The sequence below is a fragment of the Schistocerca cancellata genome, chromosome 2 (genome assembly GCF_023864275.1).
Source record: "Schistocerca cancellata isolate TAMUIC-IGC-003103 chromosome 2, iqSchCanc2.1, whole genome shotgun sequence".
Taxonomy (NCBI): domain Eukaryota; kingdom Metazoa; phylum Arthropoda; class Insecta; order Orthoptera; family Acrididae; genus Schistocerca; species Schistocerca cancellata.
This window is the reverse complement of record NC_064627.1, coordinates 664,401,312-664,427,579: the sequence shown is the minus strand read 5'-3', so window position 1 is coordinate 664,427,579 and position 26,268 is coordinate 664,401,312. Positions and strand designations below refer to the sequence as shown.

Sequence of the window (26,268 nt, the reverse complement as noted above, 5' to 3'; positions counted from 1 at the left end):
TATGATTAAATGATGATGGTATCCTCTTGGGTAAAATATTCTGGAGGTAAAATAGTCCCCCATCCGGATCTCTGGTCAGGTAATACTCAAGAGGATGTCATTATAAGGAGAAAGAAAACTGGCGTTCTATGGATCGGAGAGTGGAATGTCAGATCCCTTAATTGGGCAGGTAGGTTTTAAAAATTTAAAGAGAGAAATGGATAGGTTAAAGTTGGGTATAGTGGGAATTAGCTAAGTTCGGTGGCCAGAGGAAAGAGACATCTGGTCAGGTGAATACAGGTTTATAAATACAAAATCAAATAGTGGTAATGCAGGAGTAGGTTTAATAATGAATTAAAAAAATAGGAGTGTGGGTAAGCTACTACAAACAGCATAGTGAACGCATTATTGTGGCCAAGATAGACACGAAGCCCTCGAGTACTACAGTGGTTCAAATTTATATGCCAACTAGCTCTGCAGATGACGAAGAAATCAATAAAATGTATGATGAGATAAAAGAAATTATTCACATAGTGAAGGGAGATGAAAATTTACTAGTCATGGGTGACTGGAATTCAATAGTAGGAAAAGGGAGAGAAGGAAAGATAGTAGGTGAATATGGATTGAGAAAAGAAATGAAAGAGGTGGCCGCCTGGTTGAATTTTGCACAGAGCATGACTTAATCATAGCTAACACTTGGTTCAAGAATCATAAAAGAAGACTGTATACATGGAAGAAGCCTGGAGATACTAGAAGGTATCACATAGATTATATAATGGTAAGACAGAGATTTAGGAACCAGGTTTTAAATTGTAAGACATTTCCAGGGCTGATGTCGACTCTGACCACAATATATTGGATATGAACTGTAGATTAAAACTGAAGAAACTGCAAAAGGGTGGGAATTTAAGGAGATCAGACCTGGATAAACTGACTAAACCAGAGGTTGTACAGAATTTCAGGAAGAGCATAAGGGAACAATTGACAGGAATGGGGGAAAGAAATACAGAAGAAGAAGAATGGGTAGCTTTGAGGGATGAGGTAGTGAAGGCAGCAGAGGATCAAGTAGGTAAAAAGATAAGGGCTAGTAGAAATCCTTGGGTAACAGAAGAAATATTGAATTTAATTGATGAAAGGAGTAGACAACATTCCATTAGAACTACTGACAGACTTTGGAGAGCCAGTCCTGACAAAACTCTACCATCTGGTGAGCAAGATGTATGAGACAGGCGAAATACCCTCAGATTTCAAGAAGAATATAATAATTCCAATCCCAAGGAAAGCAGGTGTTGACAGATGTGAAAATTACTGAACTATCAGTTTAATAAGTCATGGCTGCAATTCTTTACAGATGAATGGAAAAACTGGTAGAAGCTGACCTCGGGTAAGATCAGTTTGGATTCCGTAGAAATGTTGGAACACATGAGGCAATACTGACCCTACGATTTATCTCAGAAGATAGATTAAGGCAAGGCAAACCAGTGTTTCATGCATTTGTAAACTTGGAGAAAGCTTTTGACAATGTTGACTCTCTTTCAAATTCTGAAGGTGGTATGGGTAAAATACAGGGAGTGAAAGGCTATTTACAATTTGTACAGAAACAAGATTGCAGTTATAAGAGTCGAGGGGCATGAAAGGGAAGCATTGGTTAGGAAGGGAGTGAGACAGGGTTGCAGCCTATCCCCAATGTTATTCAATCTGTATGTTGAGCAAGCAGTAAAGGAAACAAAAGAAAAATTCAGAGTAGGAATTAAAATCCATGGAGAAGGAATAAAAACTTGAGGTTTGCCGATGACATTGTAATTCTGTCAGAGACAGCAAAGGACTTGGAAAGCAGTTGAATGGAATGGACAGTGTCTTGAAAGGAGGATATAAGATGAACATCAACGAAAGCAAAACGAGGATAATGGAATGTAGTCGAATTAAGGCAGGTGATGCTGAGGTGGTTAGATTAGTAAATGAGACACATAAAGTTGTAAATGAGTTTTGCTATTTGGGGAGCAAAATAACTGATGATGGTCGGAGTAGAGAGGATATAAAATGTAGACTGGTAATGGCAAGGAAAGCATTTCTGAAGGAGAGAAATTTGTTAACATCGAGTATAGATTTAATTGTGAGGAAGTCGTTTTTGGAAGTATTTGTATGGTGTGTAGCCATGTATGGAAGTGAAACATGGACGATAAATAGCTTGGACAAGAAGAGGATAGAAGCTTTTGAAATGTGGTGCTACAGAAGAATGCTGAAGATTAGATTGGTAGTCACATAACTAATGAGGAAGTATTGAATAGAATTGGGGAGAAGAGAAATTTGTGGCACAACTTGACTAGAAGAAGGGATCAGTTGATAGGACATGTTCTGAGGCATCAAGGGATCATCAGTTTAGTATTGGAGGGCAACGTGAAATGTAAAAATCATAGAGGGAGAATACACTAAGCAGATTCAGAAGGATGTAGGTTGCAGTAGTTACTTGGAGATGAAGAAGCTTGCTCAGGATAGAGTAGCATGGAGAGCTGCATCAAACCAGTCTCTGGACTGAAGACCACAACAACAACAACAATCTCACAAATACACTAGAGTAACACAGTCACGCTCCAGTAAGACAGACTATGTATTAACGAAAACATATACACAAATGCCTTAAAAATAAGTGTAATTCAGCCAGTCCATAAGAGGGGAAGTAAAGAAGATGTTTCAAATTGTAGATTGATATCGCTAATCCCTACCTTCAGTAAAATATTGAAACAGTTAACCTATCACAACTCACAATGTTTTTCTCAAGACACAAAATGGTTATCGTATCGCAGCATGGGTTTTGGTAAGACCTAAGCACAGCCATTACTGTTACCAGTTTCTTCCATGATGTATATAGCAGTATAGAATGGGTATGCACTCAGCCGGAATATTCCTTGATTTGAGCAAAGCTTTTGACTTAGTAAACCATGAGCTTCTGTTAAAAAGAACTGCAGGTGTACAATATCAGCTATGCATCAATGAAACTTCTGTCCACCTATATGGTGAAACGGAAACAGTGTACCAAACTCACCCATCAAATTGACAATAAGATCTTAACTTCGAAATCCACAAGTGAAACAGTGACACAGGGAGTCCCTCAAGGCTCAATTCTAGGACCTTTACTCTTTTTAGCATGTATTAATGGTGTTGTACACCCCACTAACTTGCACATTGTAAATTATGCTGATGACACCTCAGTTTTATTTTATAGCAAAGATTGTGAGGAACTGAAATTTTCAGCAAGTAATGGGATATTAAAATTAAGTTCATATTTTCATGCACAAGGATTAAAGGTCAATGTAAATAAATCCCAGATGCTAATATTTACAACTGGCAGCTCACACCACTCACGCGTAAATGAGGTATGTGGCATAGTGGCAGATGAAGCAAACGAGTGTAAATTTCTAGGGGTTTATTTGGACTCAAACCTCCAATGGATTACCCATGTTAACACTGTATGTAAAAAGTCAGCAATGGGCTGTATCTCCTTAGCCAACTGTCCAAAATGGTGTCCACCCACATGATTAAATCTGTGTATTATGGGACAATCTATCCCCATCTTAGCTACTGTTTAGAAATATGGGATTGTGCTGCAGATATTCACCTTAACAGAGTACTATTGCTACAAAAAGGAGGGTTAAGGTTTATACGTGGATAGGGTATAAAGACTCTTGCCATGATGTTTTCAGACAACACAAGTACTTCACCATATACTCTTTGTATCTTTATAAATTAATTAATATTTTTGTCTCACAGAGAACTAAAATAACTAGTTGTAGTAAATATATGTGATGACAACACCAGGTCCAAAGAGAATTACTACCGACAAAGAACAAGATTAAAAATGACGGACCAGAGACCATATACTAATGGACTGATATGGTATAATAAACTGCCAGAGTCGATGAAAACAGTAACAAAAAGAAATTCAAATCAAAACTAAAAGAATTCTTAATTGAAAAGAGTCTCTTTTCACTCAACGAATTTTAAATGGTTAAGTTTAAGAGCTGTAAAATAGTGTATAAAAGAGTAATTGTCTATATCAATATGTGTAAGATATAATGATTTTGACAAGCATCAATTTACTGTTTAATTACTACCTGTGAGGCTAAGATCTAAATGTATTTTGTGTTTGTAACTGTACTTGATGTTTGCAAAAGCCATCATATTGATGACTCCATGCAAAAAAATCTAAATAAATAAACTTCCCACCCCTCCTGAAGTGGTGTTCTGCCACCCACGTAACCTGCACAACATCTTAGTCCACCCTCAACGCCACTTCCAATCCCAAACCCTTGCCACAAGGATCATATCCTCACGGAAGACCCAGGTGCAGAATCTACACAATCCATGCACCCAGCACTTCCTGTTTCAGTCCTGTCACAGGTTTATCCTACCCCATCAGGTTCTGGGACACCTGTGAAAGCAGCCATGTCATTTACTACCTCTGCTGCAATCATTGCACAGCTTTTTATGTTGATATGACCACCAACCAAGAGCAAAGTAGACCATCCTGTGGCACAACACGCAGCTGAACATAATACTCTCGATTTCCTATCATAACATACTGTTCCCATATCCTCCACCCAACAGTTTCCACCCCCTTTGTCTTATCATCTCCTTCTCATTATCACCTCCCACCCTGCATATTTGCAGCCCTCTGCCAATGCTTCCGCCCATCTTTCCCTGCTCCTTTCCTGTTTTGTTCCATTTTTCCCCATCTCCCTGCCCCACAACCTAATGACACTGCATCTGTTGGCAATCTTGTCCCTGCACACTCTACTAGACAGCGTTCGTTTCTCTTCTCACCCATACATGAAGTTTTCATTGTTTGATTCACCAATTGTATATTTTGATGAAATATGCTAATTCCCTCATTACTTGGATACCTAATATTTGTCAGAAGTGGTGCCTTTGTTCGAGAGGCTCCCTTTAAACAGGAGTACCTATTAGGTAACTTAAGTATAAAAAAGGTGCAGCTCTGACGCCAACTACTATAGGAATTTCCCCATGAGTTATCCCACCAACCCCTCTTTGCTGTCACCTGCAAGCTTTGGCAGTTGCTCCTTTCTATACCTTTTGATATAAAGGCCATGCCTTAGTTAAATCTGCACTGTTGACAACCTCAACTGACACAACTGCAATATGAGCCATGCCTTCCACCATCAGTGCCTTCTCAAGCCTCACGTTAATACACCTGACAGCTGTTTTAAGCTGAGGCTAATGAGTAGTTGTCTTTTTCAGGTCATCATGTATGTCATACTTCTTGTCCTTAGCAAGACTATTCCAGTCTCCACCCACAATCACTACCTGGTCCTCTTTTGTAAAATTCCTCCTACATAACTCCCCTATGTTAACAGTCACCTGAGCCAACCCTGCACTGGGCTTCACAATGCTGGTGTCTTGGTGCTTACTCCTGGCCTACACCTCTGCCGTGAGAACTATCTAACAGCAGAATGTTTATCTTTCTGTTGGAATCTACAACTGACTAAGGTTCCCTAATTGCTGAGGTCTGCTGCATGCTTCCTACACCTACAGCTACAAGAGGTTCCTCTCCACTTGACTGTGACAGTTGGTCAAATTTATTGGTAACACACAGAGAGCAACTGTATGAATATCTCCTGCTCCCATCAGACTGCTTTCCATCTGGCAGTTCCCATTCCCCAGTCCCTTCTCCCTCCTCACCCTATCTAGCTCCTCCTTTGTGTTTTGTAACTGCACCTAAAGGGCACAGATCTTACCTCCTGGTTCCTCTATTAACTTATTGTTGATACATATCCTGCAATTCCAGGGGAGGATCTCACTAGAATGTACACTGGCTTTGTCACTGCATTGGCTCCAATGAAAATACTTTGAAAAAATTTCACCCCATAATGCACTACTCATAAACCTATGCCAAGTCCACACTTCTCACCCAGGGTAAATTTTTTGACAGTTACTGAAAAAAACTAAACTTCTACATTTTCTAAGTTATGTTACTACAATAGGATGATTTTAAGAACTAACTACAGTGATCTCAAATTTCACTTTCTACAAATAAAGTAGTTACTATTATTAACAGTATTAATCTACCACAAATAACAATACACATAAACATCACCTGATTGCTTGTCTAAAATAAAAAAATTCAGGAGTCCACTGATACACCAATGAAACTGAATGTAGTAAGCAAAAGTTTTCACTATATCTATTTCACTAGAAACAGCAAACAACACCATCTGATAAATACTAAATTTAATAACTAACTAAATTCACAAAAAGTTATCAAATGCAGAAAATGAAAGTTTGCAAAATTTTCCCTACTGTTATTATAACGAAAACAGCAAGAAACACTGGTTGAAAACTGCTAAACCTAATGAGAGCATTGTCCTTTGAAACAAATTCAGGATCAATGTAGTCATCAAGCTGAAGCAATCTGCATCTGTAAGGTAACCATAGCATCCACAAATCATGTACAATTTCTCACCATTGTTACTGTATGAAGTGGGTCATAGAGTGAGATACCAAGAACAGTAAAAAAGACATAGAGTGAGATACCAAGAACAGTAAAAAAGACATAATATTTTCAGGACTGAATCAAGTCAAAGGTAGCCATAATTGTCCGTGTCAGTATGCTTCCTCACAAGAAGATGTTCAAGGGCAACACAAATACACAGAACAGAATGATGATTGTGGGATTAAGTTAGAGTAACTCCCAGAAAGATCCTTTGTAAATGCATTTAATATATTGAAACATCCCTTATTCCTCTATTTCATAGTACAGTAGCACAATTCACACCAAATGGAGAATACTTTTATAGTAGAAGCAATAAAAGTATCCTGTAATAAAGCTCTCATAGTGCAAGTAATTCCAACTACTGTCTTTTGTGTAATAAGGACCCCTTATCTAAGTGAGGAGGTTTCATAAATATTATATCAAAGTATGTCAGTAACTGAAAATATGCAAAAGATGTTAACATAATGGTTTCTTTGCCACCAAAGTCAACAGTCAGTTTTATGGCTAAAGTATGTGTTATTTGGTATTCTAGTATAAGTTTTCATCAGTATGCCCACCCAAGGATGTAGAACTTTCTACCATATTTATTATTATTATTATTATTATTATTATTGTGGTGCACTACTTAAATAGAAAGTAGGATGTCCAAAGCTGAAGATACTTCATTTATGCAAAATCATTTTATAATTGTAACAGAAGCATCATTAACCATTTTCCCTATTGGTGTTTCATTGCTCAGATTGACAATAATTCTTGTAACATACCCAATTCTACCACTTTATTCAAATAAATGGTAAATCATTAGCATAGAACAAAGTGGCCATTGTGATTTCTCCTAATGGAGATGGTTTGAGTCCCAAATTGCAGTACTCAAATGTATCAGTGTGCCTTTCTGAATTATATGACCTAAATAGGAACTAAACCACATATATACCAAACCATGTATACCATAAAAATTAATTTCTGTTGAGAAATTTGTGATTGGAGCAATCAAATGCCTTTGAGGAGTCTCAGAAGATCCCAACTGACTATATTTTTTCATTTAAAAATTTTATTATGGGCTCAATGAAAGAATAAATAACTGCCTCACTTGTGCTGTTCTTTTCAAATGTCACAGAGTGAGTGTTCCATTACTACATGGATGAGTAATAGCCCTTCCATAACCATATATTATCTTCACAAAACATTTGGAAAATGGAATTAGACTGGCTGGTAGTAATTTTACATCTGTGGAGTCACATAACAATGGCTTGCATTAATCTGTTTAGGAAAATACCCTGACTTAACTATATATTACACTTATGAAAAAGAACTTTAAAATTTTACAACTTTTTAATTTATTGTTGTAGGCGTCATCAACTCCTTACAAACTTTTACTTTAGAGGGACACAATGTTTTTCCTTATTTTGGTTAGAGACCTATGTCTATAACCATTCTCTGTAAACCACTGTGATGTGCATGGTTTATATTAGATGTTTCTTCCCATTCCATTATCACATGGGTTGCAGGCAGGAGAATTGCTTGAATGCCTCTGTGCACACTACAATCAGTCTAATCTCGTCTTCATATTTTCTACTAAAGCAATATGTAAGTGGCTATAGTATATTCTTATATCTCTCACTTAGTACCTTTCTTGAAACATTGTAAATAGGCTTAGTCCGATATTTGGTATCTGCATAATGAAAGGCACTGTAATGAATGAAACAGTGTCTCTAGCCTCTGTGCTGTGTTCTGTACACAGACTACCACAGTCAGTAACCCACGTTAGCTCAGCACCATCAGCCTGGAGTTGCTTCTGTGCTCTGTCCTACTTCCATGAGTCAATGGCCAAGTCCTCAATCACTGACCACCCTTCAAGAGGGTATCACATGATGGAAGAATGCAGCAGTGCTACCTCTGCCACATAATCATCTTCCTGACAGCAATATCTACACTCTTTGGGCCAGCCAGTCATCATTAAGCAGCTGGGGTATACTATGACACCCAGTCTGAGTTGGATGCTATCATGAAGATGACAGCATACCCATTATGCAGTTACCAGCAGGCCTCAAACCCTCAAATGCTGCCTGACCACCTGGGCTCTTTGAAACCTGGTGTTCTAGCACCACCAAGTGTCTACTCACCTGAATCCAGGAATCCTCTCATTTTCTGGGGCTTGATCTAGGTCCCCTGAGTTCTGAGTCACTGAAGGCTGACACAGACAGCTATAACTGTCCATCTTTCAGTGTGGAGTTGAGGCACTGTATCATCTTGCCATCATCTGGCCATCTTCTCCAAGACAACATCAGACACAGTGGCTGGGTCTGCTACAGACTTGGTGACACAAGATATCCATGGGGTATGATGTATACTCACAGGTACTTGGTATTCACTGTTGCCGAAGGAATGCACTGGGAGCCACTGTGCTAGCATATGTGCTGCAGATATGCCACATAGCCAAGAAGACAGATGATTATAAATAATAAACAATAAGGAGCATTTGTGTATTTGGGCTGCCTTCTTATGCTTCACACACATCCATCTTTTGCCTACTCTGAGCCATCCTGACACCCTGTTACATATGGTTTCAGGCCACAGGAGGAGAAAGCTGCAAGAAGATGCAAATGAAGACAGAGTGCTGAAGAACTGTCATACACAACAGCAACATCCATGACTAGTAGGGTGCACTTTAATTTAAAACCACTCTTCGGATACCATACATCATTGAGCTTGACCTCTCCCAATTTTTTATGTAATGTCAGGATTAGTTATTATTGTAGTATTTAGTAAGTGAACAAGGAAAGATTTGTTAACACCTATAATGTGTCCAGAGCACTCTTCTGTGTACACCAGCTCACATGCCATAGTGTCCTGACGATGTGTAACAGGTGACATTGGCTTAAAGTGATGTGTTATACCTTTATTTTTCAGTCAGACAAATGATGTGAATGATTTTAAAAAGGAATTTTCTTGTTAATGTAGTAGTCATTTGTGACAGTCCTTTTGTACATACAATTTTTTTGTATTCTTTGTGTTTGTACTATCAACTGGGGTGGACGTAGTGTCTCTGTGAATCAGAGCAGCAGACAGTGGTGTTACACTGAGGCAATTGCTGCAATGGATGATTGCTCCACACCTCTGATGTCCCGCCTAGGAGACCTAGGAGATATGCTCCACTCCAAACAACCCCCAGGAATTGGAGATATTGAAGTTGCATCTGTTTGAGATGAAATCAGCCATTGTTTGATAGATCTGATGTAGAATAGGTAATTATTACTCCTCTACAGCCTGAAGTTGTAATCAACTATTAAAATTGAATATACAGGTTGTAAAGGGAGTCTAATGTGTTGTAAAGAAGAAGAGTTTCAGATCATTGAGCAATAGCTGGTTTTCTAAGTAACTTTTCAGGCTGATACAAGCATTTCAGTGAAACAAAAGGAGTCTGAAGCCAAGAGATCCTGGCAACAGTTACTTCTGCAACAGGTTTCAAGTGTAATAAGGTAAAATTGATAATTCGAAGCAATTGTAAACTACACGTGCAAATAGAAGCTAAAAATGTATGTCACTTCATATTTCTGTTATCCGAACAGGGAGGACCAAATGAGGCTGTGCCAGCAAGTAATAACATTTGACTGGGAAGAGGGGAGAAGTCACAATTAAAAGTAAATTATTGCCTTTGTGAAGAAAATTTTCTCAGAATTTGCTGTTGTTGCCCATAACAGCTAGTCAACAACTACAATTACTTGGTGCATGAGTTGTTACTAGCATTACTGTTGAGATAGAAAATTCACAAGGGTTAAAATGGTTGACGAGCAAGTATTAATCCTACAACAGTACCTGAAAACCAGAAGAGCAAATTAAGTCTGTGGCTGTGAAGATGGGCAATTGCAGATCAGTAGTTCCATGTCAACATACGGCAGCTGGTGTCTCTTTGCACATTTACTAACTGCTGGCAGTGATGCCAGGAGCAGGAACAGCAGCATTGCAGTTCACCTACTGTATCGCAAACAGAGTCTCATCGGACACACCACATGGTGAGCTGTGTTCTACTGATTTTTATGCATGATTGGAGTATTGTGGTGTGTGGGTGAGGTAATCTTGAGTGCAAATGTGAGGTGAAGTTTGTGGTTTGGTGCAGTATTAAGTTGATGCAAAGGTGACTGGCTGTAGTAAAGGTTTGGTAGCAGACTTGTTATTGCTTGGTATATGCCTGAAGTCACTTGAAGTATGTCACAACCTGTAGAAGAGATATGGAGCAGAGGACAGGTGAAATTTGATAAGGCAATTGCTGAGTTAATACAAACATGGTAGAGCTTAGAACAGAATTCTCTGCTAAACTCGATACAAACATGGTATATCTTAGAAAAAATTGTCTGCAACAGATGCAAATGTAGAGAAACATATAAAGGAATCTAGATGAGAGAAGCAGAGAATGTGTAATAATATTTCTAACTTGCAAACAACAATAAATGTGTTAGCTGAGTAGTTGCAGCAGGACGTAATGAAAAAAATGTGATCTTTTGGAAAACAAGATAAAATAGCTATTTTGGAAGACTGATAATGATGTAAAACAATTGGGAGAGGTTAGTGAATGTGAATTTAGAACAATTAACGAAAAAAATCTCAGAGATGTGTGGAAAACTGAATAAGTTAGAACAAGTAAAGGATTTAGGGGTGATGACTATCACAGGATCTGCTTGTGCTAACATTTGAGTTAGTGAGCTGATTGATCAAAAAGAACAAGAAAAGCTAGAGTCAACTGTCAGTACACCCTGTTATGCAAGCTTAAATGGGAATTTCAGAAAATTTGGGAGGAACCCAGTAACATGAAAAATGAATTAAACAGAAAGAAATTTAGCATTGGTAATGGCCTGTTAGGGGCTTGCTTCAGGCTACAAATTCATCCAAATGATTCCCAAAGAGCAAACTAGATGGGGAGGTGCATCCTATTTATATCCAAGGAGTGTTCTCTAGGTTGATCCCTAAATTGTGGGAGATAGACATTGTACTCAGTTACTTAGAAGATGGTACAGCTGATGGGGACAACATATTCTGAGGAGCTTACTTCTTGAGATGACTTCCTGGAAAAATTTAAAAGGAAGTACTGACCTCTGAGTACTCAGGAGAAACTAACTGTGATACATAGAATGTTCTGAACCAGGGGCAGGCTCCATGGGTTGAGAATGAAACTACAGATCCATGTACAGAAGGAACATAGCATATACACATTCAGTTTCAACCAGGGAGCTGTTACTGTAGGAGAAAAAGATAGGTAAGAATGATCAAATTAAAATGACGATCAATGGTAAGTTATTTGAAGTGGACATAGTATTCACCTAGATTCGTGAAGTGATATATCAGTAATACCTCAAGAATTGAAGAAGGTAATTCAACAGAAATGTGCGTCCTTTACCACCAGCGACACATGTATGTTTTGTGCGCATGACAGGAACTAAAGAAAGTTAATAAAAGAAGAGATTGGGTTACATCTTGTAATAAATAATTGTACATTTATCAGACCTTGTTAATAGAGTCCTATTTAAATGGAGAGATATTGCATGGGTTGGATTGGCTTCTGCCCTTTAAAGCATTTTTAGATTTCAGTAGCAATATAATAAGGTGGAACAACAAATATATCACATATAAACTATCATTTAAAAACAAGTCAGATACATTGAAAACAGAATTTTGCAGGTGAACTGCTAAGATAGTACCTACCAAAAATATAGTTTTGGAGAGAAATGAACTCATGACTGTATAAAAATAAAATGCTGTGAAGCAGGAGTCCAATGAATCTACATGCAGCAGTAGAGGAGCCAGCACAAAAGACAGTAAGTAATGGGATTACTGAGTGCAGCCTGAATGCATACAACAACCCACCCTTAATTATTAGGAAACCTGACAGGAGTGTATGAGTAGTGGCAGATGCTGAGACATCCAATAAACATGTAGAAACAGTAAGGGAGAGACCACTAAGCATTGAAGAATTGTTGTCTAAATTAGAAGAAACTCAATTTTTCAGTTCTGTCGAACTGTTGGCAGGTTACAGATAATTATCAGTGTATAAAGAGTTGAGACCACGTACTGCATTCTTATTTGGAGGAAAATCCTATCCGTTTTGTATTCAACTATTTGAGCTAAACATATCTGTTGCAGTTTTCATACACGTATAATACAAAGCATTAGGGGATGATCTAGTCAAAGAACTGAGTATATATATATATATATATATATATATATATATATATATATATAAACAAAGATGATGTGACTTACCAAATGAAAGTGCTGGCAGGTCGACAGATACACAAACGAACACAAACATACACACAAAATTCAACCTTTCGCAACAAACTGTTGCCTTATCAGGAAAGAGGGAAGGAGAGGGAAAGACGAAAGGATGTGGGTTTTAAGGGAGAGGGTAAGGAGTCATTCCAGTCCCGGGAGCGGAAAGACTTACCTTACGGGGAAAAAAGGACGGGTATACACTCGCACACACACACATATCCATCCACACATATACAGACACAAGCAGACATATTTAAAGACCATGGTCTCATCAGGAAAGAGGGAAGGAGAGGGAAAGACGAAAGGATGTGGGTTTTAAGGGAGAGGGTAAGGAGTCATTCCAGTCCCGGGAGCGGAAAGACTTACCTTACGGGGGAAAAAGGACGGGTATACACTCGCACACACACACATATCCATCCACACATATACAGACACAAGCAGACATATTTAAAGACCAATTTTTGTTTGGGATGGAAGACATTTAAAAAATGTCATTACTGTGTCTCATTGACAGTATGAGTTGAAAAGTAGTTAACATTGGTTTGATTTACAGTATTTGCAGAAGAAGATTGTCATGACATCATCCATCTAAGCAGAGGACCACAGGATGTAACAGACTGTATTGACTTAAAGTAATGTGTTCTTCTTCATTCTTACAATGTAACGAGTGATTGTGTCCATAATTTTTAAAAGGAATTTTCATTTTACCTTAGTAGATTTTTTTGTGACCCTCTTTCTGTGTGTGCAATTTTTGGCATTCTTCATGCATGTGCTGTGAGCTGGGATGGACACAGTGTATCTGCAAAATAGAATCACGGATGGTTATACTACAGTGTGTTGAGGTACTTGCTGCATTGGGCGACTGCTCCATGCTGTTGATGCCCCATCTAGGAGCTGATATAGTCCCTATAGCTGGGGAAAATAAGGGCAATTATATGAGCATGGTATAGCACAAGTGAAGCTGGTGAACCATCTCTAGGTAGGTCAGTGGTATCACAGATCTCTTGAAGTGCAGTATCCTGGATAAATCTCATAGAGCAAAAGAAGTTAATAAAGAGTAATAAGAGCAGTAGGTTATGGAATTTTTGATTGAGTACCCACTCATGATGTCTTGAAAGCATCACTAAAGCAAGGTCACCATGGATTTCTTAGTGTTGAAAAGAATTTTTACATAACTTCTGAGATGGAAAACATGGTATGATAGGACAGTGGACAAACTGCAAAGTTCATGCAAGCAAGTATCACCAAACAATAGGGCAATATGCTTACAGTTCAGTTTGTATATATCATTTTTGTTCCCTATTGGTTAATGAAGGGTGTAACCCACAGTACATGTATTCTAACTGATAATTGTTAAAATATATCTAAAAACAAAGATGATGAGACTTACCAAACAAAAGCACTGGCAGGTCGATAGACACACAAACAAACACAAACATACACACAAAATTCAAGCTTTCGCAACAAACGGTTGCTTCATCAGGAAAGAGGGAAGGAGAGGGAAAGACGAAAGGATGTGGGTTTTAAGGGAGAGGGTAAGGAGTCATTCCAATCCCGGGAGTGGAAAGACTTACCTTAGGGGGAAAAAAGGACAGGTATACACTCGCGCACACACACACATATCCATCCGCACATACACAGGCACAAGCAGACATTTAAAACCCACATCCTTTCGTCTTTCCCTCTCCTTCCCTCTTTCCTGATGAAGCAACTGTTTGTTGGGAAAGCTTGAATTTTGTGTGTATGGTTGTGTTTGTTTGTGTGTCTATCGACCTGCCAGCACTTTTGTTTGGTAAGTCTCATCATCTTTTTTTTTAGATATATTTTTCTCACGTGGAATGTTTCCCTCTATTATATTCATATCATTTATAATTGTTAAAGGTATTTAGTAAATTATTGAGGTGAATATCTGTAGTTGAATTGCCATAAGTTGATCCCAGACAGTTGCAGTGGGTTGGGTGTGGCAGCTTTATGGGACTACCTCAACCACTAACATAATACAATTTTGTAAACGTCTCTATGGCACTGCCTCAGTGTTGTCAGAGCTCTGTAGATGGCTACTGTTCCCAACTGGAGCCATTAGCAATTTGTAGTTGAAATTTGGCAACAATGTTGTGAGCTGTCAGGGAACTTCTTAGATCATCTCAACTATAGAAAATGATACAGGAAGGAGTAAATAAACATCAATAAGACCTCATTACTTGGGAGCCACACTGATATGTGCTCTTTCCCATGTGATGGGGAGAAGAAGCTGCTTCCCAGTAAAGAATTATATGACATAGGACAGTGAAAACCAGAAACTAAAAAGTTGGTGTTTGTGTCTAGTACAAGAGTAAAACAATGTTATATGTGTAATTACAGAAAAGGAGCAGTGACACCAAAAGTGAAGTTTACCCCTCAGGAGTGCACCCGGAATTCAAGTGGGAGGATACGAAATGTAAATAAAATGATAATATTTTAGTGATTGTGTTACAGTCAACTTTCAAGCAAGATTTCTGAGGGCTGAATTCAGCTAAGGAGGGAAAAATATAACAAATAAAATAGTGCCTGTAGCCACAGCACCATGTTCTGGACACTGCTCACAACATTGCTGCCAACTTTCAACTACAAATCGCTAATGGCTGCAGGTGGGAACAGTAGCCCAACAGTAGCCATCTACGGACAGTGACCTATGTCAACACTGTACCTTCAGCTAGAAGCTGCTTCTGCACCCTGACGATGACACAATGACAAAGTCTTCGGTCACTGACCATCCTTCAAGATGCTTTTTTGTTTCCATGAAACTGACACAGAGTTGATTATGACTGAGTAAACATTTATGAATCTTGAAGTATGTAGGAACTTGGAGTGTGATATTTTAAAATGCATGAATTTTTTAAAATGCATGAACTGCTGTATAATTAAAGTTTGTTATATTCTGTTTTCAAGCCAATAACCTCATTCTTCTCAATTCCCTATTGTAAGATTAATTTTTGCCAGTGAGTTACTGTAATCACTTTATAACAAATATTTCAAGCCTTTACTTTGAACAGTGTTATTTGTACTAAAATCATCCTGCTTTGATACAGTAGCTGCTTGTGACTGTTTCTGAAGTTTAATCACGGATCCAGACTTCCTCTGTAGCCAGGTGATTAATGTCACCAGCTTTGGTGTGGAAGGACCCATGTTTGATTCCCTCTTCACATTTTTTCTGAGGTAAGGAGGTCTGGAACAGGGCCCACTCAGGTGCATGAGGCCAAATGAGGACCAGCTTGAATAAAGAAGCAGTGGTGTCATCAGGATTCATCTACTGGGGTGAAGTTGGAAGGATAGGTAACAGGCACATCACATGTCCCACAATCATAGACTTGTCCTCATACTGCTTTGAAAGCAGCAATTAGCCAGTCAGTACAGGCTTAAGGCCTAAAGCCTAAGTGGTATTTACATTTACATATACAGATGTAGAAGCGCAGTTCTATTTATTAATACTTGATGCACCATAAAATTCTAACCTGTTTGAAGTTAACAGCTCATTATACAATAAATAATGTATAGTTGTACTTCAAAATGAGTGTGTTAACAAGCCATTTAAATGTAAGCACACAATTGATATCCGTTTAGTTGATCGCTCAATAAAAATGGCTGTAGTACAAAAATTCTTCCAAGTCCATTACACTGATGATTTAGCCATAGATTCTCCTATTACCAATTGTATTATCTTCACCATACCAACCTCTAAATGTTGGCTAATGACTGTAGGTAACAGTTATATAAAAAAATGAGTGAAGTTCACATGCATTTCGTGGAATTAAATTATTTCTGTTGTCACGTCCTAGTTCATGAACTAGTGGCCAAGTAAGTGGTCCTGACAATCAGGATACCAGTTACTTTGGAATAAGGCTGAGCAAATAGGATCACAGTTGAGAAAGTGGAGAAAATGTTCAATAGATTGCAGTGCAATAAAGCGGCTGGGGTGGATGAAATTAAGTCGGAACTCATCAAATACAGTGGAATGTCGGGTCTTAAACGGCTACACAAGATAATTGAAATGGCGTGGGAGTCGGGACAGGTTCCATCAGACTGGATGAAAGCAGTAATCATTTCTCCAAAACCCTTTTTATGGGAAATACATTATCACTGCATGAACGACCTTTCTGGAATTCACTATGTTCATCTAATAGGAGAATCTCTTTTATGGTTCTTAAGCAATTGTAAATATTTCATAGGCTGAGTTTAGGAGGCTAATACCTCTATAATTTTCACTGTTGTTTCTATGACCTTTTTCAAAAATTGATAGCACTTCAGATATTTTTCAAGAGTTCAGAACCAAGGCCAACATCTATTAAATAAAGGTAATACTCTAACATCACAAAAAGGACTGACATATTTTCAAAGTTCATTATTAGTACCATCTGGTCCATATCCTTTCCTGTTTTTTATACTTTTTGGAACTACTTCTTGTGTTGTTATTGACTCCTTTGAGCTATTGTGTGATGTAATTTCCTTCTCCTCCTTCAATTCTAGATCTTTTTTTATGTCACACTTTTTTTTATAAAATTCTTTCCACAGATCTTTGTACATTATATTTAGGTCTGTTCCATTCTACTGGGAGATTTGTTAGTTTATGGGCAAAAGTATGCCTCCCATGTATATCTTGTTCTGATTTAATTATAAAATGATGCCATGACTCTTGACGTGCTAGCCTAGTTATTTGTTTGGCACAGTTCTGTGTTTGCTTATACTCCTCTTCAGTTTCTGCCTCCTAGAGGGCTCCCTTCGTAGGAGCATGTAGGCAGCAACCCCTTAGGCCCTTAGCTATATCTAAAACTACTTCCACTTACTTGTGTCAGACATCTCCTATTTTTTTTGCTGGTCAGCTCTTGCTTTTTTTGATCCTGTCAGCATCTGGTTGTGAGGCCTGAGGGTGTCTTTCATTTTCATTTTGTGTTGGTGATGATGTCAATGGCAGAGATAGTGGAAGAGTATGTTATATTACATCCCAGTGGTACAAGAGGAGGAACATATCTTTTCAGGGCAGGCGGAGCTTGGAACTTGGGAATGGCAGTCTACCTAGAAATGGTAATCTGAAAGTGATTACTCAGCAGGCTTGGAATCTGTGCTGGGAGCACCATCACCAAGCTTAACCTGGACAATGTTCATAATGCAGCCAGGGCTGTTGTCACAGTTCACAGCCTTGGATGAGAAAAGGAATATGATTTGAAATTTTATGTTTTTCCTTATTTTCTGTATTATTTCCAGCCCAAAGAGTTTTTTCATTTTATTTCCAAAACTGAAAATTTACTTTGTATGAAAGAAATTTTTATTGGACAAGAAGATGACTGCCTCCATAATTTTACATTTTGAAATGTTCAGCAAAACCTACTTTTCTGTTGGCTGAAAACTGAAAATCTGACACTGACTGGATGACATATAATCACCTAATGAGACTATGTTTAAAAATTAACTGTCTTTCTTATTGTTTATTTTTTACTCGACTTAACATACTATTACTATAACATGTCCCATGACAGTTGATTTTATGTTACAAGAGTAGAATGTTCATTATTTTCTAAGATTATTTTCTTTATAAGGTGGATGCTGAGGATGAATATGCATATTGCGGAACAACATCAGGAGATATACTGAAAATTCGATTAAATTATGGGTCAGGTTCAGCTGCTGGAGTTAATCCTGTACTTGAAGGCTGTTACGCAAAAATTCCAAAGAAAAAATTAGCAGAAGGAGCTGAGCCGTCAGAACGGTACAGCAAAGGCAAGTAACGATATTACTAAATATGATAAAGTACAAAACATTCAACAGGCAGAAGTATAGATCTCTCTCTTTCCTGACTTTCTGCATGTGCATATGCAAGTGTGTGTGTGTGTGTGTGTGTGTGTGTGTGTGTGTGTGTGTGTGTTTGCACAACACGGGTGTCATTAATGAAGTGATGAACTTGTTGATATATTGCAAAGAATGCTGCTGATGATTTTATGTTATTTCTATATACTCCAGAAGACAGTGAAACAATTCTAAAAACATAATTCTGAAATACATATATAATTTTAAAACATAATCCCTCTATTACTGTGGGGAATTTTTTCTTGATGTGCAGATGAAAAGTAAGTGCCAATAGGAAATCAGTAATATTTGCCAAAGTAGTCTGTCTAGTTTATTGAAACGAAATGTATTATAATCAGCAGAATTATAAAAAAATATTTTTACACTTGAAATTTCACATAGGAACTGGCATATCCCACCAATTTTTCCAATAATTTGTGAATGTTCTCAATCAAGTTCAACAGGAACTCTTGTGTTACATTGGTGAGAACATGTCAGATGTGAGCTTTCAATTTATTTAGCATACATGGTTCAGCGCAATAACTTCCTCGATTGCCCTTATCTACAAAAAGAAATTGTGTGACGTAAGATCAAAGCCTTGTACATGCCACTCAATAGGACTGCAGTGAGCCAACAGATCTCCCAAAGGAGACATACTTAACTTCCTTCAGCATATAGAAAATGCATGAATTCAAACAGCAAAAAATAAGCAAACTATTTGCATGGTGATTTTGATATAACTTTAGCAAACACCAGAGTTAATGAATCTCTTATAACCTAGAAATAAGAATACACTTGGTACATGAGAGACTTGTTTTACAATATCCACACTAGATCACATAACAATTAACTCTTAATCAACAACATTAGAAAGCAGAAACAGTAAAACTGGACTTGGAGACCACTGTGGATGACTGATAACTTTCCATATTCAAAGTGATAAGGCTAACAAACTCTGACAGGTACACTTACAGTGATCACAAAACTAAACTGTTTAGAAATTACTTTAAAAAAGAGTAATGGGAGCAAATTACACTGCTGGAAATATATCAGAGTAATTTAATATCTTTATTGATACAATAAATATCATTTTCGTGTAGCATTTTCACTTAATACAAGAAGAACAAAAATCACTTGCTCAAACAAATGGATCACTTCAGGTATTAGCAAATTATGTGCACATATATGATTCCTGTTCAGAATTACTAAAATAGATCACACACCACCTGAATTAGAAAGATATTTTAAAAACTGTGTTATAATAGTCTGGAAGGTAATAAAAATTGCCAAAATGCTGGAAGATGACAGATACATAGAAAACACTTTCAACAAAATGAAGACTGATTGGAATGTTGTAAAGAAAGGAACAGAAAGTAACAAAACTAAAATTAATAACATACAATTGAATGAAAATTTGCAAATTATCAGTGAACTGAAGGATGTTGCTAGTGTGTTTAACAGCTATTTTGTAAATGTAGCAGGAAAAAATGAGCGAAAGTTACCCATAAAAATCACACACTCTTGACATAAAACATTGAACAAGTAGATAACACACTATATCTCATAACACACTATTTCTCATGGCAACAAATATACAGTATGTACAGCAAAAAATCAAGCTTCCAAAACCAAAACACTCATCAGGAATACATATTAGCTGTAAAAACTGTACGAACATAATCTCTGAACCAGCAACATACCTTGTAAACCTGTCTTCAACAGGAAACTTTCCACCAGCTTAAAAACTGCTATAAATGCTTCACAAAAAAGAAAACTAAGAGAAAATGTCAGACTATAGATCTGTTTCTGTACTGTGTGCATTTTCAAAAATTCCACAAAATCATGATAAATTACTAAGTAAAATTCAGGATATAGTTGGTAAGGTGTGTAAGGAATGAGATGGAGCATTTCAAGTCTGTAAGTTGTTGAGATAGATAGTGTTCAGTAGTGGTTAAAGCCATGCGCTGAGGGATGTCAGTGTTCAGGGATGTGGCATCAACAGTAATAACGATGATTCCAGAAGGTTGGCACTTCTAATCATCACTAAAGTTCCCATCAGTTAGTCATATGATAGGACATAAATTTCTTCTGTATCGTTCACTTACACTCGTACCAGGGAAGTTCATAAATTTGGTTTCCAAAGATTTCAATCAGTCAGGTCTGATTCATATTGAATGTGGTAAGGCAGTATGTATGTATAAACAAACACTTAAGCAGATGACTGTCTTGGTGACGAGAAAATGAAAATTAAATAATTCATGTATACTTACTATTTTTAGTGAGAATGATGATAACTGAAAATAATGCCTGAAATTGCGGAAAATAGTTTTCCTGAAATAATGTAGTGTTGATGTTTTCTTATAAACTGTGTATTGATTTACAGGTGTTACAGCCTTGACATTACTCACTGAAAAATGCACCACAAAGGTTGTTGTTGCTGCAGGGGATGGAACTGTAGAATTAGTGAAGGAAAGAAGCAGTCCTGTGAGTCTAAAGAAAAGTGCATTACGGCTGCCTACAACACCGAAGCTTGTTGCAGTAAGTATGTGTGTATGTGTATTTCTTACTAAGATTGAGTCACTAGACTATTTTTCTACATAATGGGAAACCAACCTTCCTACGCTGTCTTCATAGAAAGATACTGCTAGTCAAGACAACTACTGCTGAACACCATTCTTTGCTCATAATCACTGTCAAAGCGCATTCCTCCAAAATCATGCTTCAAGAACAAGTGGTAGACAGAAGGTGTGAGATCAGGGCTGTACGGCGGGTGATTGAAATGCTCCCAATCAAACTGCTGAATAAGGTTTTGAGTGACACTAACAGAATGGGGATATGCTTTGTCATGAAATAACACAATGACTTGCTTGGCACTCCATGCCTTTTGTTTTGGATTGCATACAGAATTTTTCTCAGTGTTTTGCAGTTATCATATCACATTTACAGTTTTGCCTCTGGGAAGGAACTCAACAAGCAGTGCACCCTATCTGTTCCAGAACACAGGGCACATGATTATTTGTGCTGACAATTTTGTTTTGAATTTTTGTCTTTTGGGGTTATGTGTGCCTCAGTTTCATTGAATGTTGTTTTGATTCTGGAGTGACATGACAAACCTAAGTTTCATCACTAGGCACAATATTATATAAGAATTCATCTCCATCATCTCTTTATCAGGTAAGAATGCCAAACACTGCCAAGTATCTTCATTTTGTTGACACCTGTGAGCATTTTGAGAAGCCACAGGCAACATAATTTGCAAAAATATGGTTTTTGACAATCTCATGCAAAAGTTTTTGAAATTTGTGGGAACTCCTTACAAAACAATCTTAGTGTGAACTGTCTGTTTTCACGAATTTTCTCATTCACTTTCTCATCCAAACCATCATTGACAACAGTAGGCTGCCCCCTCCATGCTCCATCATCAACATTGGTTGGTCAATCATTGAATTGTCTCACCCATTTTCTCACTATTCCATAAGTCATTAGATTTTCACCATAAATCACCATAAGTTAAATATGAATTTTAGCTGGCTTAACGTTCTTGAGGCTGAAATGGTCAATCATTGATTTGTCTCACCCATTTTCTAACCATTCCGTGAGTAATTACATTTTCACCATAAATCGCTATAAGTTAAATATGAATTTTAGCTGGCTTAATGTTCTTGAGGCTCAAAAACTATGTCGCAGAACACACTTCGCACTAAATGGGTTCAGAGATTATCTTAAACATTTTGAACAATCACTTTTAAATGTAAACACGACACATTTCAGCTGTAGTGGAGTCAGTGGAAGGAAAATGAACCAGAAAGATGAATTTGAGTGTGTTGAAATGCAACTATAGTGCTGTGATGGCAGTAGAATGAAACAATACTTATTTTCTGCACACATCTCATATTTGTTTTTAAGTGATTAAAATGAAGTTTTTGCACTTAAAACATAAATGTTTTACTGCAGAATATTTTTGATTTCTTCACGTAACGTATTAGGTGTATTTTGAAATGCTGGTTTCAATACTGTGCTTAAAGTGCTTAATAATCCAAAAACTTTACAATTTTGATGTCCTTTAAATTTAGTCATATTCACTTTGCAATCTGAAGATCACACTGAAAAAGAGAACTGCCACTGAACTGAAAAAAAAAATCAAAGGAAAAAACGGCTGTTCTAAATTGGTTCTTTTGCTACATGAAGTATTATCAATTATGCTAATCTTATTAATCACAGAATTTGGAATTACTTTATTATGATATCTATAAAAAATACAAACATACATAGGTAGACCCATTTTTTTTAAGAATATGCTCTCCTCCCATTTAATTATTCAGTAGCTATCTATTTCATATTTATATGTGTATATAGATACTTACCTCTGCAGTGCAAAACAGGATTAATGTGTATGTGGATATTTACCTCTGCAGTGCAAAACAGGATTATGTTGTGCTGAATCCTATGCTCTACACTCTGTCTATAAATTTGTAAAGTTAATTCCATAAGGAAAGCTTAATGTGCTACTGGCAGAAACACTTAAAAGTGGAACATTTTGTTGTAGCTTTTGGAATGTGTATGTTCCTTCCTCAGGAAGGGAAAGTGTGATTGATCAGATAAGGTTGGAAAGTGAGAGCAGATCACCTAAACACCCAATTTTCATGAGGATAAGAGGAGACAAAGGCAAAGGGGGAGACTTTAGGAAAAGAGGTGTTCCCTTCATTACAATAGGTGGGTTGTTCTCAACCTCATGCCTGAGTTACGTGCCCCTCCCTTCTAATCTTTTCAATACATTTTCCTTGCCTTCCTTGAACGAAAAGTTCCAAAATGTAGGATAGTTTTCTCTCCTAATTATATATGTGTCTTGGCAGTACTAAGAATTTTATCTTCTGGAGGTAAGTTCTGGCCAGGCATCCAGTCTCCCTGTAATAATAGTTTTCTCATGTGAATCTTCCTTTTAATACAGTTAACAGCCTCTCTGCAAAGTTAAGCAAATGTGTATTACAAGAATGTGATACATTAAAAACAGCTTTTAAAAACTGTATTGATGTGAAATTCCTTAGTTTAAATATCTAAATATAGTATATGAATAAATGTGGCCTTGTTCTTCTTTCTTCCTATTCCTTCTTCTTCTTACTTATGTAAATTGTTTCAGAAGTAACTTTATATAAGTTTTGACACCAATTTTTGATAAGAAATGATACTTTCCATGTATTTGTGTAACGTATTGCTTTGATTGTCATATTTATTGCTTATTACAAAAACCATAAGAAAGGAGTAGAACAGATGAGTGCAACTATTGACCAATAAAATGGCTCCTAATTTTTCCAGAGTCATTGGTTTTTTTATATAACTGAGCCCTCAATTTCTGTAGTAGATAACAATTTCAATTGAATCAGCCATAGTCACTCATTAATGAATTCATCATGTTCCATAGATCCTGTCTGCAAGAGAAAGTTTGGAATGTGATATGAGTCAAGCTATCCTTTAACAGAAGATAAATCACTTGTAGAAACTTAAACTGTATCCTGTATTAACAACAGTCACAGTCACTTAATGTTACTTTCAAAAGTGTTGCTGTTTTGTCAGTTATGTGTAATAGCTGCTGTTTATCTACTATGAGGGCACACTTAAAAGTAATGTCTCCAAATTTTTAATTTGAAAATTCTTAAAGCATTTTAATAAAACAAACTACATTAACATTCTGCATCTTTATTCTTCATTTCTACACATTTTTTTATGAACATTTTCCCTCTGGCAATGAACACATTTCTTCCAAGGAGAAACCAATTTGTTGATACCACCGCTGTAGAATGTTTGACTTTGTTGATGGAGCCACAGCCTCAGCTCTGCTTGCAGCACTTCATCACTATCAAAGAGATTCTTTAAGTTTTGGAAACAGATGAAAATTGGATGGGGCCAAGTCAGGACTGTGTGGAAGATGATCAATGATAGTAAGTGGACCCAAGATGCCATATTGTTGCAGATGTCACAGCATTTGGGTATGGTCTGACATTGCCATCCTGAAGGGGAGATTGCTCAATGTATGAATGAACTCTTAGAAATTCATGCTTTCAGTTTTCTAAGGGTCTAACAGTACCTTACAGAGTTTATGGTGATGCATTTAGTCATGAATTCCAAATATAACACACATCAAACATCCCAGAACACTGTGAGCATGACTGACTGGTGATGGCATAGTCTTGAACTTTTCAGTGTCAGTGATTCTTTGTGGTGGAACTCCATCAATGCTGTCTTCTTTTCAGAGTTAGAATGGTGAACTTCATCACCTGTCGCAGTGTCATTAAGGAACCCGTCACTGTAACAGCTTCATTCTCATATGGATTTCAATTGGAGGTACTTTTCTGTGTTTAGAAACTTGATTACAGTACACTGTTTCGCACAGCACTGACATAGTTATGTTACAAATCTCCATGTTACACGTTACAGTTCAGAGCCTTCTAGTGGCAGACAGTTGCAGCTTGCATCAGTGAAGTGGGAAAGTTGGCAGAGTAATATGCATGACATGCAATATCTCAACCAATATTAAGAACAGAATGAAAAATTCGGAGACATTACTTTTCAGCACACTTTCGTAGTTCTCATTAATGTTTATTTGATTACACTGATTCAGTTTATTCCTGTTTACAACACATTAATACTTGTCATGCAAATCTACAGTAAACACTGTTGCTTGCCATGCAGTTAGGAAAAGTTTTCAGTCCTTGAATTTAGATAATGTGATCTAAAAGAAGTGGCTGAGGAGGAAGATTTTTTTAATTTTTTTCCAAATTAGTTGGGATTCTCAGTTTCTTGCTTTTCTTAGGCTGGCACTTGTAGAACATCTATGAATCAAAGTACATAACTGCCATCTGAATTCTAAACAAGGAGGAAAAGCCAACATTAAAATTATTTTTGTGTAATATTGTTATAGTAAAAATCACAATAGAGATAAAAATGTTTTTTGTCATCAGCAACAAAAGTCATTAGGGAATAAGTGCACTGAGAAATAAATGTAGGCAGTCTAAATTCTTTAGAAAGGACTTGGCAAGATGTATGGACTCCTACTTTACACAATATTCTTTCTGCCTGCTTTTACTGAAAAATTGCTTTGTTTGTCATATGTGCATTGCCAAATGGTAATTCTGTACAGCAACAGGGAATGAGAAAGTACAAAATAGCTGAACACCTTTGTGTATAAGTCAAAATAATGAGAGATATACAGCTGAACACCACTTCCTGATTAATGAGTCAATGTGGTGATTTAATTTTCACTTGTTTAAAGTGCCTCGGAACAGTATACCTTCCGCAGCTTGGTAAAATATAGACATCTTCTCTGACAATGTAAAAGGTAGGACGTAACTGGTCAATGACCAGGGAACGCCAGTGAGGAATTACCGCTGATACTGCAATGAATATGGAAGTGATTGTTACACACTGTATGGGCCTGGTGCCCAAGCCAGCAGCAAGCAGAATTACATCCATGCTGAGACTAATGGGGAGAACTTAGGTAACTTTGACCTGTGGGCCATGTGGAGGGCTCAGCTTAACTACTGTCACCTTCTGCCCCAAGGGCCTCTAGTTCCCGTCTGGTAAATGTAGCGGTTCTTTTGTCATCACGAGGGGAGAGCTGACATGGCTGCCCATCATCTGCTCCTGATGACAAACACTATTGCTGGTGGCTGCCCTACTTGTGCGCAGTGCATGACAGGGTC

At 37.3% G+C, this 26,268-nt stretch overlaps 1 protein-coding gene across 1 annotated transcript in view; it reads left to right on the top strand.

Moving 5' to 3' along the window:
• Positions 1-26,268, top strand: part of LOC126157384 (cilia- and flagella-associated protein 52-like) — a 239,410-nt gene that overhangs the window by 42,846 nt on the left and 170,296 nt on the right. Inside the window, exons 5-6 of the mRNA XM_049916371.1 lie at positions 18,325-18,505; positions 20,955-21,109. Coding sequence (XP_049772328.1) covers positions 18,325-18,505; positions 20,955-21,109 — 336 coding nt within the window. The remainder of the gene's footprint in view (positions 1-18,324; positions 18,506-20,954; positions 21,110-26,268) is intronic.